This window comes from Lycorma delicatula, chromosome 3, assembly GCF_047948215.1.
Source record: "Lycorma delicatula isolate Av1 chromosome 3, ASM4794821v1, whole genome shotgun sequence".
Taxonomy (NCBI): Eukaryota; Metazoa; Arthropoda; class Insecta; order Hemiptera; family Fulgoridae; genus Lycorma; species Lycorma delicatula.
In genome coordinates, this window is record NC_134457.1 from 38,439,764 (window position 1) to 38,452,745 (window position 12,982).

At 29.3% G+C, this 12,982-nt stretch overlaps 1 protein-coding gene across 1 annotated transcript in view; it reads right to left on the bottom strand.

Moving 5' to 3' along the window:
- Positions 1–5,507: 5,507 nt before the first annotated feature.
- Positions 5,508–12,982, bottom strand: part of LOC142320873 (ionotropic receptor 25a-like) — a 31,556-nt gene continuing 24,081 nt past the window's right edge. The window contains exons 9-11 of the mRNA XM_075358851.1: positions 11,363–11,532; positions 9,672–9,793; positions 5,508–5,824 (exon numbers count right to left, since the gene is read on the bottom strand). Coding sequence (XP_075214966.1) covers positions 5,586–5,824; positions 9,672–9,793; positions 11,363–11,532 — 531 coding nt within the window. The 3' untranslated portion in view covers positions 5,508–5,585. The remainder of the gene's footprint in view (positions 5,825–9,671; positions 9,794–11,362; positions 11,533–12,982) is intronic.

Here is a 12,982-nt window from a genome sequence, read left to right on the forward strand (position 1 = left end):
AACGGATCTCCTATAAAATCAGAGACCTTGTCTAAATCCTCTTTTTCTAACATTGGCGTTGCTGTTTTAAATCTCAATATTTCTTATATTACACATACAAAAATCATATATATCACAAAATTTCTTATATGTTATTTAAATATTTTCTTACTTACAGTAATACTTTTATCATTATATACATGGTGATTGGTTGGGTTGCCTACGTTGACTGTTGAGTTGTCGATATAGAGTTGCCTCCATAATCTGTCGTTGCCTTCGATGATCGGGTTGTAGATCAGGATTATATTCACTAATTCTGCCGACCGGAACAGCTTGTAGAGATCTCTTCTACGTCACTGAAATTTGAAGATTGATTCGATCATGTATTCCCCCGTACTCTGCCGATTGTCGTCTTCACTGTTGAAAATGCTCGTTTTCTCGTTCTCCGTTGAACCTCGTAATCGATTCGACGGTCGAAGAAATTGCGAACATTAATTTCTCGAGATGACTATTTATTTAGTTCACCTTGTTAGCGGTGTGAAAGCTAAAGTTCGATTATATTTTCTAACCGTCCTCAAAGTGTCCTACCGACTGCGCCAGTTATGGTTAAACACAACGATGATCTCTTTTTAAAAAAGTAACATTTATTTATTTTAATTAATTTTTTACAAACAATATGCATTTATTTGAATGTATATATATATTTTTTTCACCCTTTTTTCAAGAATCTCTTTTTTAATACTTATAACTGTAGTATTTGTTAATAATACACTTTTCGCGTTAAAATTTTACTTTTCTGTGCCAGTTTGCTTTTCAAATCTAGATTATTTTGCTATGTTTTGCAATTTTACTACCTAAATAATAAAAATCCTCCCATTTCTGGTATATTGTTTTTCTCTATTTTTATCATTATCATCCTTCTGTCACATAATCACTATTGCTTTAGTCCTTTTTATTCTTAAAGTAAATTTTTGTTGTAGTTATATAATTTATCTTTTGTTTTTGACCAAAAAACAAAAATATGGAGTAAAGTAAAGATTCATAGAATCTTTACTTTACTCCATTCTCAATGTTTTCCTTTATTTTCTGTACCACTCTTTCTAACCTCACTTTCCTTAATAAGCTTAGAATGGGATACTTGTTATTCTTGATAATGTCTATATTATTTTATGAGTAACTTGTGTTGTAGTTCAAGTCAGCTTCAATCATTGTAGTTGTGTCACTTTAAATACATGCAAAGATAATAATAATAATTTTCAACACTGTACGGCGTGTAGGGGTAAATTTTAAACTCTTATGTAATGTTAGATAATCAGCAATATTGATCCAGCTCTTTTTTGTTATATTTGTTTCATGTTTGAAAATATTGAACTTATTTTATTTAGAAATCTTGTTACAAATAAATTACATATATTTATTTCATATTATCATTTTTCCTGTTAAAAATATTTTAAATATATATTTAAAATCACATCAAGGTTGTTGCATCACCTAAAAACTTTTTTTTTAATTTTCACATTATATTTAATAATGTATATGATGGAATTATTTATAATATTTAATGTTGTCTAGTTTACTATTGAAAAATTATTCGTATAAACAAATTGAGATATTTTCTTTGAAATAACTACAAATTAAAAAGGGGAAAATTGAATGTGAAATGAATTTCTCGTTAATAAAATAGAAAACCATATGAAATAAACTGTAATGATATATCTGTCTAGTTGTATTATGTAATTAATAATTAGATGTTGGTTAACCGTTTGATATAATAACATGACTATTGACGCGGGTGGATAATTTTTCGAATTCAAAATGGAGATGTGTTCTGTTTTTGGGTGGAATAACAGTAATAATAAAAAAAAATAATATTTATAAACTTGATAAGAAGGTTGTGTATGATACATTTATTCCCAAAATATAGTATACAGGAACTGACAGTAGATTAACAGGTTCAAGCAACGTACAAAATGAAATTAGAGAAAGGAAGAAACGAGTAATTGAGGTATTATTAAATAAAAAAACTACATCATCATCAAAAAATGACGAAAATTGTTTAGTGAACGCTGAAGAGCAAAATATCACCATGATGGGTTCTCAGAGAGTCGAAAGCGTTGTACTAAGTAAATCTAAAGAAGGTGAAAACCATAAGAATGACAACTCAAATGAAAAAATGACGATCACCTCAAATATATTTCGTGATTTCATTGACGACGTCGTGAAGGTTAATGAAAAGTACAAGGATATCGCCAAAATCGTATGCGATGGATTAGAAAGTATTGACGGATTCATCGTGAACAAATTTAAAAATAAATATCCGGAATTGGGTAAATTTACTTTTAATTTGGGGAAAGATACCCACGTCGAGCAACTGTCAGAGAGGCGGTTATACAAACCATCTACGGATTTTTTATAAAACGTTTCAAAATTGTGTAACATTTTTCAAAGAAGAGACGGTGCGTAAAGAGAATTTTATCAAATCTCTACTTGAAGAATCAAAAGATGTTATTGCCCCAGAAGACGTAAAAAACGAATATCTTTTTTCCTGTTTAGCCTCCGGTAATTACCGTTCAGATAATACTCAGAGGATGAATGAGGATGATATGTATTAGAGTAAATGAAGTGTAGTCGTGTACAGTCTCAGTTCGACCATCCTTAGATGTGTGGTTAATTGAAACATAATCACCAAAGAAACACCATTATCCATGATCTAGTATTCAAATCCGTGTAAAAATAACTGACTTTACTAGGATTTGAACGCTGGAACTCTCGTCTTCCAAATCTGCTGATTTAGGAAGACGCGTTAACCACTTAACCAACTCGGTGGGTTCCCTAACAAATATCTAACCTTTTCAACATTTACTCTTAACGGTGCGGCGTGTACTGTTAATATAAATTAGATTTTCATTTGTGTACTTTTCTTAGATTTCAGTTATGCATTTAACTCTTGATGAAAGAAATTGTGATTGATGATAATGAAAACATAATAGTAGCATATAGTCAAAAAATATTTAGAATATAGGAGACGAAATATAAGCCTACTTGTAACTAGGACATGAGATGTGCACTTTATTTGTTTTCCCTTGGATATTTTCAAGAATAGTCATTCATCATCATTTATAAATAATATGTAATAATTATAAAGTAAAATAACAATATACATGTAGGATAACGATAACATGTTTTGTCTGTTTCATTTGAATCTGATCTTATAATAAATAATAGCTATTTTCCTCTTATCTAATTAAAAAGGGGTACGTTGCAAATTATAATCGTATAAAACCAAAACTTTAACAAACATATACACAAGTGGTGATAAGCATAAATACAAGTGGTGAGTCAATCTTCGTCTGGCGACGAGTTTATAGGGAATGACATCAAGTGTAGGAGTGAGATAGAGTTACTTGTACGCAAGAGACTATCTGTAGTAATAGTCATGCGAATGGCTGATTTGCGAAGATCACCTTTTGACTGCGGAAGAATTTCATGAAATCTGTTCAGAAGTCATTCGACCTGTGTTATATGAATTGGTAACCTACTGTTTTAATTTTGAATAGTGTGCGTGCGGTGAATACTGAAAATTTTAACAGAAGAACACAGAACAAATCGAGTTCATTGTGCTTGAAGTTTCTCAACCATTATAAGTTTGAGGATGAAGAATTCTTCGTCTCAATTTTGATTGTATATAAAATCTGGGTGGCTCACTACACACCTGAATCCACAAGGCAGTCTATGCAGTGACAGTATACTGGTTTCCCCTTTGCAAAAAAAAATTCAAAACGCAAAAGTCTGCAAAGAAAAGCATGGTGACATTTATTTGGGATTGAATAGAAATTTCGGTTATAGATTTTTTGTCTCCAGGTCAATCCAAAAATGCCAGTAGATTCTGCAAGACCCACCAAAAGCCTTTTTGGATCATTTAAAACAAAAGAAGGTAGCAGCTGTCAAAGGGATTGTGTTTGCTGCGTGGTAACACTTGGGTCCACACCACAAGCAAAACGGTCAATCTCAACAGCTTTGGTTGGTATATTCTGAACCATATCTGATCATAGTCTCAACCTGGGACCAAGAGAATCTTTCTTTTTACCCTTTTGAAAGACTATATTAGTGGAAAACGCTTTTCAACTGATGCAGAGGTAAATAATACCTTGTGTAAATGGTCAGAGGACTTTGTGGCAGGGACACAAAAGCATCTCAAAAGTATCTCAGGAACACAAAAGCTGATGTCCCAGTTGACAAAATGCTTAGAACTGAATGGCAGATAAGCAGAAAAAATACTGGTATACTTGCGTAATATGTTATATAAGTTTCATTAATAAATATGCATTTTTCAATTTTTATAAAATGTTGAAACCTTTCTTACCGAACATATGTCATAGTTGAAAAATATCATAGTTAGAAAGGTCTTATTACAATTATAAATATTTTATAAATATCTGTATTACAAATAACAGTAGAAATATTACAGGTATTTGTAATATTACAATAACAAAGGTAAAGGTCTATTTGAAAAGATGGATGACTGAATGACGAGTTATAAAAAATGAATAATTAATTGAAATGACCAAGGTGTGTTCTACAGGTAGAGAGCTGCAAGAATGTAGGCTGAGATAATGTGGACACATAATGGGAAGAAATTCGATTCTTGTTTCTATGTTATAAACAAGATTTGGAAGTTGAAGGTGCTACAGAAAATAAAATGAGAAAGAGAGCAGTGGAAAGATAAGGCAACAGACCTGAAAGAGTGATTGGAAAAATGAAGAAAGCTAGGATTGAGAGGATGTTAGAGAAAACTTAAACCCTTCCATATACAGCAGAATAAAGTGAAGATAAAGAGCATTTATTGTAGCCATTTTTATTAGGATTCTTTAAATTTTAATTAAATTTCATAATGCACTCATTATGACTTATCAATTTTTTTACAATGTAAATATGTACTTGTTTATTTTTTGTTATTTATAATTAAGTTCCAAGTAACTGCATGCAGCAGATTCCAAAAAGTAGTAAATTTATTATATTTGTCAATTCTAAACCTTTTAATTTGATTGTAGTATATTCTTTGATTATATGGTCAGATGGCAAAGCGTTAATAATCTTTAAACTTTTTATGAAGTCGATTTATTAATATACATTCATTATATATATATAAATTTTTAATGTATTTATTATTAATACATTTTATTTATTTCTTTGAGATCTAAAACATCATCCAATTAGATACGTCATATAGCCTCTGACAGTAAAATTATATTTCATGTTATACATTGAAAAATATGAATTTTGAAGTAAGAAAAAATTGGCAAGTTGATTTAAGAATTTCTACTTTTTATTTATTTATACAGTTCAATATAATTTAAAAGTGACAAACAGACATTTTACATACATGTCTAGTAAGATGTCAAATCTAATTCTAGGATGAGATTCAGTTCTAAATTTAAATGAACCTCTTGAAAGATTTAAAAAAATTGCTTATATCAGTTTATCAAATGACCAAACTGTATAGATTAACTTTTTAAATAAGTCCAGTGTTTTCAGAACAGTGTAATTCAACTAATCTCATTTAATAAATAATCTCAACTGGCCGTCAAATATATTTTTATTTCACTTTAATATAACTGAGAGTGAGGAAATACAGATATGTATGTCACATTTGGTTTAATAATATTTGATCGTTGCTTCACAGGTGGTCCAAACTCATTTTTTGAGAACATTGCCAAGTGTACATTTTCATGAAACTTTTCAGGAATCATTTTTTTACTTTTCTTTCTTTTATTATAAATAATTTCTAAACACAATGTGAACATTGCTAATCCCAATCCAAATAATGTAGCTATAAAAACTCCACCTGAAAGTAATAGGAAATATACAATTATTGATTTTTGAGTTAGCTTCTAATGCATTAAAGTTTTATAGGATGAAATGTTTGTAGAATATGTTTCATGCAGAAAAATTAATATTGATTATTTTGGGTTTGACTGTCAAGTTATGTTAAGTGATAAATTTTAAGATTTAATTTTTTTATATCAAATATGGTACAAATAAAAAAAAAAACTTTATTGATAATTCATTATGAATATAAAATTTTCCTTAGTTTAAACAATTTTTAGTTTGGTTGTTTTTGAACTAAGATATCATAATTATATAGTATATGAATAGTTAATTTTACTGAGTAATCATTTAATAATTATTAAAGTTGGATAACTTCAATGTACAAAATAGAAAAAAATATTAATGGCTCATTCTCAAAATTATATGAAAACTGTTCTTCCAGAGAATGGTTTCATAGCTAATTATGAAGTACTATTTATAGTGGATTAACTGGTAACACTTTTTTTAATAGTACACATCGGAAAATGGTTAAGAAACAACCCCTCTATTATATACAGTAGTGATTGGGGGGGGGGGGTGAAAAAACATAATATTCACTTATAAGTGAATAATATATTTGAACTATATATATTTGTGGGCTGTATAGCTCTACTGCCTAGTAATACAGTATACCATACAAGAGAAAGTATCCTAATTGGATCAGATTTTGCATGCTGGAGTTTTACAGATCTTGATGTTTCATGATCACCTTAACAAAAATACAAAAAAAAACAATTTTAGTATTGACGTAATTTGAAAGGTTGTATGTATGAATGTTGGATTTATTTTTACTTGATATCTTCAGACTACATAAATCAATATGGATGAACTTAGGTTCATGCCTAGTCATAGTTGATTACCATATACAGAGCATTTATTCCATTTAATTTTGTTATAATCAGTCAAGGGGGCAGCAGAAAAGTATGGAGGTATAAACTTCACAGGTCCTAAAACTCAAAATTTTAACCAAAGGCTAGGTGAAATTTTTCAAATAATTTAATGGCCCTTAGTTAGCTAAGGTATTTTCTGATAGTGTTTGGCCTTATTGAAATCCCCATAAAGAGGAAGGGAACTCTTTTTCCTGTTTTGAAATTTCAGGACTGAAGTCACATTTCTGTAATAATAGGTGATCTCATTTCTCTAATATATTACTTTGGTTATGAATTAAAGCAATTTCATTCAGGAGTGTGGGATAATAAGCCTAATTTTTTGCAGTTATTGTATCTCTTGATATCTTCAGGCTGGATCATTTGATTTTTATGAAAGTCTGTATGATGGGCTTCTGAATATTGGGTCATTGCTGCAATTTGGTTACAATTGGTCAAAGGGGTGGGGAAATACAGTCACTGTTGGTTCCATATTTCAGAATTTTACTCAAATAATAGAATAATATTTTACATAATTCAATATTAAAACCCAGATCTAGGCTGTATAGTTGCCAATTTAAAGTATTTTACCCAGATCAGACAAATTAGTAAATTATCATCTCAGGCTACACAAACACTTGCTTAACTATAATAAAAAACTAAGTTTATTGGCTATTTAAACTGGTAAAATTTTAGAAAAAACAGAAGAAGCAGTTCTTTTGCTTCAAGTATAAGTAATGGACTGGACTATAAGAAGAAGCTTAAATATTTCTCGGATGGGATTGTGAATTAAGATGTATATTTAAATTATTATATTAACTAATAATATGCCATTGTAAGAAACAATATTATTTTTCAACAGGGTTGAGGCCCTAAAAGTACTGAAATTAGTTGTGAATTGGCTCAATGATCACAAATTTGATACTTTAGATTGGCAACTACAAAACCTAGATCTTAATCCCATACAAAATGTATGGTTTTATTAAAATAAAAGCTACTTATGTGAAGCCATAAACACATCGATTAACATTATTTCTCAGAAAATCAGAGAGCAATGGGATTTCATTAGCAAGAAAACGTAATAGTTGATAATATGCTAAAGTGAATCTACAAAATTATTAAAGAATCTTAAGATATTTGAAACAAAATAGTATTATTAGCAATTTTGCTTCTAAGTGGACCTTGTAGCAAAAGTTGCATAACTTACCAGGCTTTTTTTTAATTTAGTATGTTAGTAAATTTTATATTGTTCAAGTGTGTTGGCCATGCATAATAAGCAGAATTTACAATTTTGTGGTTATATCTATTCATGTGTATTATTTATTTGAGAAGATTTCCAAAGGTTGATTCTGTTATTGTGTGTAATATAAAAACACTGCTTTTTAAAATCATAATTACAAGATACTTGAACAATATGGAGTTTACAAACAAAGTAAATTTGACAAAAATATGACATATTCATTTCATTTGTTATTAGATATTAATTTTATTTATTTGATTGAATCTTAATGATAAAAATAATTTAAGATAGATGCTATTAACATGTTCCCAGTATTTTCACTTAAGAAGTCAATGCTTAATTAGTTCTGAAAATGGGGAAATAGTTTCCCCATATTTTGAAAATGAGTTTATAAATTTTTCAATTGTTTTCGCAATTCATCAAGCTGATCAATAAACTTCAGATTACTTAGCTTATGTAGTTGAGGTACTGTTATAATTTAATCATATACCAACAGTACATGATGTAGTTGAAAAGTAAGATTTGTGTCATTTTATAAAGAGCAATAATGCCAAAGAAAAATATGGTGCTGTAAATTTGTTAAACATATAAATAACAATAATTTTTGCTATTTAATTAAGTGATTTTTATTTTTTTATTTTTTTAGGGCGAAAAACGATTGGTCGTTATCATCGCCCGGTTAATTAAGTGATGCTAGCCTATGAAAGGATAGATTATTTTCAATCATAAAAAAGATATACTGCTCTTTAAAAATACTATTACTCATATGTGCTCTTTTTTTTATTTTTAAAATGCCAAGGCTAATATTAATTTGCCTGCCTGATGTCAAAATTTAATTAGAATAATCTGTATCGAAGATATTAAGCGGTAGAAATTTTAATATCAGTGAAAATGGATTTTATATACACAAGTCTGTTAGTGTTATGATTATTAACCAATAATAACCCCGAAGCAAAGTTATAGAGCTACTGCTGTAACTTTTGTCTCTTATCACTTTAATTATAAAGAGAAGTTGCATTTTTTCTATAATAAAGTAAATGCTTGTAGCAGTTTGCATTCAGATATTTTCTTTAAAATATCAAAACAGAACTCTTATTTTGTCATGAAATTGATGGACATTTATGCAATTTGAGTATCTTAAATAAAATTAGAAAAGTAATCTTTTGTTTTATAAAAATCTGACATTACCCTGCTGAGATACACTTATCCATTTCTTTCTGGTCTATATTTTTTTTTTTTATGTTTACCAAACTTATTTCATCCTCATTTAAAGTCTTTATGTATTCTAATGCTTGCTTTTCTTTGCAGATTTTACTTTATATACTTCCTTCTAATGTTAAATTATCTAACTTCAGATGCCTTAAAGCTGTTATCTTCTTTTTTTACAGTTTACCTCTTCATCAATGCATTTAAAAATATATCAGCAAATAAAATTCTGGTGTATTTGTTAAAGTACTTTTATACAATTACTGAAAAGACTGTAACACCTTCCAATAAAAAAAACTTATTCTAGCTTCTCTTTACGTATCCAACAACTATAACATCTGCTTGTCAAGGAACACAAGCTCCTTCACAAATAGCAATTTCTTTTGATTTAAAGAAAACTCAAACTCATAGGTTTGTTTTTTATTTAGATCATATAAAATAAGAATATTATCAATGCGAGTTACGATTTTACCGTTAATTTTTATAAATGAATGCAAAAATAAGAATCTTACCCAAACTTTCTAAAGTAATTCCTTCATTATCATCAATATTATGACAGGTACCTTTATTTGACGAATTCCAGTATTTTGCTGTTAATGATTCAAAGTACCGATCTTTTTGTAAGTCCAAGATTCTGCAAATATTTCAAAAATGGTTTTTAACTCAATTTGTACAGTTTTCTGTATAAAAATTGCTTACAAACTTATTTATAAAAATTGTGTCTTAATACAAGGGTCATTCAATAATTAGCTACACAAATAGCTGTGAAGCCAAAACAGTTGGGAGTGGATTTTGATACTTTCAGAAAGTTAGTAACTCTGTGATGACTTTTGATCAGCTGTTTGAGTAAAATCTGTTCTGATTTTGCTTTCTAAAGGTGATAAACCAATCAATATTTACTCTCTTATGACCAAACAATATGGACAAAGTTATTTGAACTGCAGAAATTTTTACAAGTGAGTAAAAAAATTTAAAGGCAGTCAAAGTTCAGTGATTGATGTATATCATTCTGGACATCCAATTGAAGTTTCAACACAGGGCTTGAAATTCACAGGGCATAGACTCTCTCATCCAAGAAGACAAACTGATTTCAGTTGGGACTTTAGCTGAAAAATTACGATTGCATGTCAGTACAGTTCATAACATTGCTACCAACAAGTTGAAGTATTGTAAAACAACACAAGATGGGCTCCAAGAGAATCAACAAATCACCATGAGAAGACAAGAGTTTGCATGTGCACAGAGCTGAACAACAATATCAGCAGGAAGGTGATGCTTTTTTGGACAGTACTGTAACCTGTGATGATTTATGGATTCACCAATATGAACCCAAATCAAAAACACAGTGCTTGGAATGGAAGCACACAAGTTCATCTGTCAAGAAAATCATCAGCAGGACATATCATGATGACATATTATTGACATGTTTATCAGCAAGGTGAAGCCAGTAGTATTAAAAAATCCTCTCTATCTCAGCTCAAAGGCATCATTCTGCTTCACGATAACGCTTTGCCTCGCATAACTCAGGTAACTTAAGAAACTATCAACAAATTGCACTTAGAAATACTACCTCATCACTCATACATTCCTGACTTGGCCCATTGAATTTTCACTTGTTTGGTCCAATCAGAGAGGTGCTGTGTGTAAGAAGTTTAATGGCAATGACGATGTCAAAGAACATTATAAATAACTCAAAATATTAACTATAAAAATCATTCACCTGAATGAAACCAGCCATTATAAATATTGAAATCGTAGATTGCATGAGAGTTAGTTCTATTTCAAAAAGCAAAGTTGGTCACCAAATTTTAACTGTTAATATTTGAAAACAAAGATTAGTTGATTATAAAATGAGAGGAATTTTAAAGGTTTTCGAAAACAAGAGATATTTTCATTTAAAAATATGTTGCTATTATTCTGACTGACCAGGAATTTTTTTTAAATAGTAGATCTCAATTAAGTTGTTAATGGTTTAAAGAAGTACACTGGTTTGTAGCAGGTCAATATAACAATCAATAATTACAAATTTTTTTATGATCTGAACATAATACAGACAAAATTTATAAGATAAAAAATAGTTGTGATTATTTTTCATATTAATACCAAAGCTGTCCATTTCATAATGCTGTAAAATAAGTGAATATTGTACTTTCAGGTAAACATGTAAAAAATAAAAAATAAAAACGATGATGTAAATACATACCTTCTGCTGATTTCTTCATTAAGTTGACTGCCCTGCTGCACTGCTACAGCAAGTGGTTGTTCAGCAAATATATCACCTATTTCAGTCAAATTGCAGTTTTGGGTAATTATATATCGAACCTCAGGTGAGTCATGAATCAATGCAAATTCCCCATCTTCACTTTCTAGAACCTATTAGTGTATTTTGATTTAAATATACGAGTATAATAACAAATTTAGTTATAAAAAAGGAATATTAATAATATTCTTATGATAGTTTTCTTTATATTTTTTCTGTTTGTGAAGTTTATAGTTTAGTTTTAAAAATATGATGTTCTAGATGCTCTATAATTATGACATTTTAATACTATCACTTGATATAGTCTCATTTTGCCATGTATTAAATATGACCTTATTTTGTGGGAGGCTTCATTGTGTTCTAACTCACAAAAAGTTTTTAAGATTAGAATAATTCCTTAACCACTTCATTAAATAAATATGAAAAATTATAATAATTTAGCCCCATCATTTCAGGGATGATCAAAATTAATACTTTAAAATTATGAAAAATACTTTTATGAAACTCATTTTAAGTAAACACTTTTTAACAGATTACATTGATTTCTGACATTTAGAGACCTTTTAAACTGTTACTTGTCAGCAGTCTCTGGTAAATTGGGAATATGGTGTGCCCCATGACTATACTTTATCTATTTCTATCTCTGATTATGGTCAGTGATCTTGTCTGTATGATTATGCTCTCTTGTAAGCAATTGACACTACTTTATTGAATAGAGGTAGAAGAGGTGATAATGTGATTTTGGAATCTATTTTTTTTCACTTTACCATGTCAAAGCCTGGTTTTCAGTAATAGATTCATATTAAATAAAGAGCTGTTGATTGCAAAAGAAACCAGATATGCTTATCATGCTGGTTAGTGTGCACGGTTTTTAAGTTACATTTTGATTCCTAACTCACCTAGAAGTAGCATATTGATACTGTTTGTTAGAAATTGAATAAATCTGGTAAAAAACAAAGGGAAGAACAGTCAAGTAGATTTATTGTCTGTCATGCTGTTTTCCATAGCCATGTTATGTATGATTTTTGATACGGGACCTTGCAACTAGCTGTGTGTGTGTACCTCAGAAGGCTAGGTAGAATATTATAGACTATATTGTAACCTGTTGTTGCAATATAGCCCACTATCTGCCAATTCTTCATCATTTTAATTTTTGTTCAATGGATACATGCAGAGGTATTTAGGAATTATTCAGGAAATAATTTTACTGAAATTTTTGTCCCATAAAATACTTAAAAATAAACTAAAATAATTCACTCTAGATTTTATTTGGAGAGTGTTTCCTGCACATTATTCTAAATGAAATTCTACAACAAAATGTTAAATATTATTTGGTAATAAATGTGATTTAGTTACAGCATTCATTGTCAGTCGTAGTAGTGCTCCTAATATGTTAGTTTATGATAAAGTATTATCTTTAGAGTTGTTTAATACAGAAAATATGAATTCTAGAAATGCAGTGATAATCTGCATTACATCATCAGTGATAATCTGTTTACATTATGAAATTTGTAAGAATTACATATGGCCTAAATTCAGTAAAGATTATATTTACTCATTTAC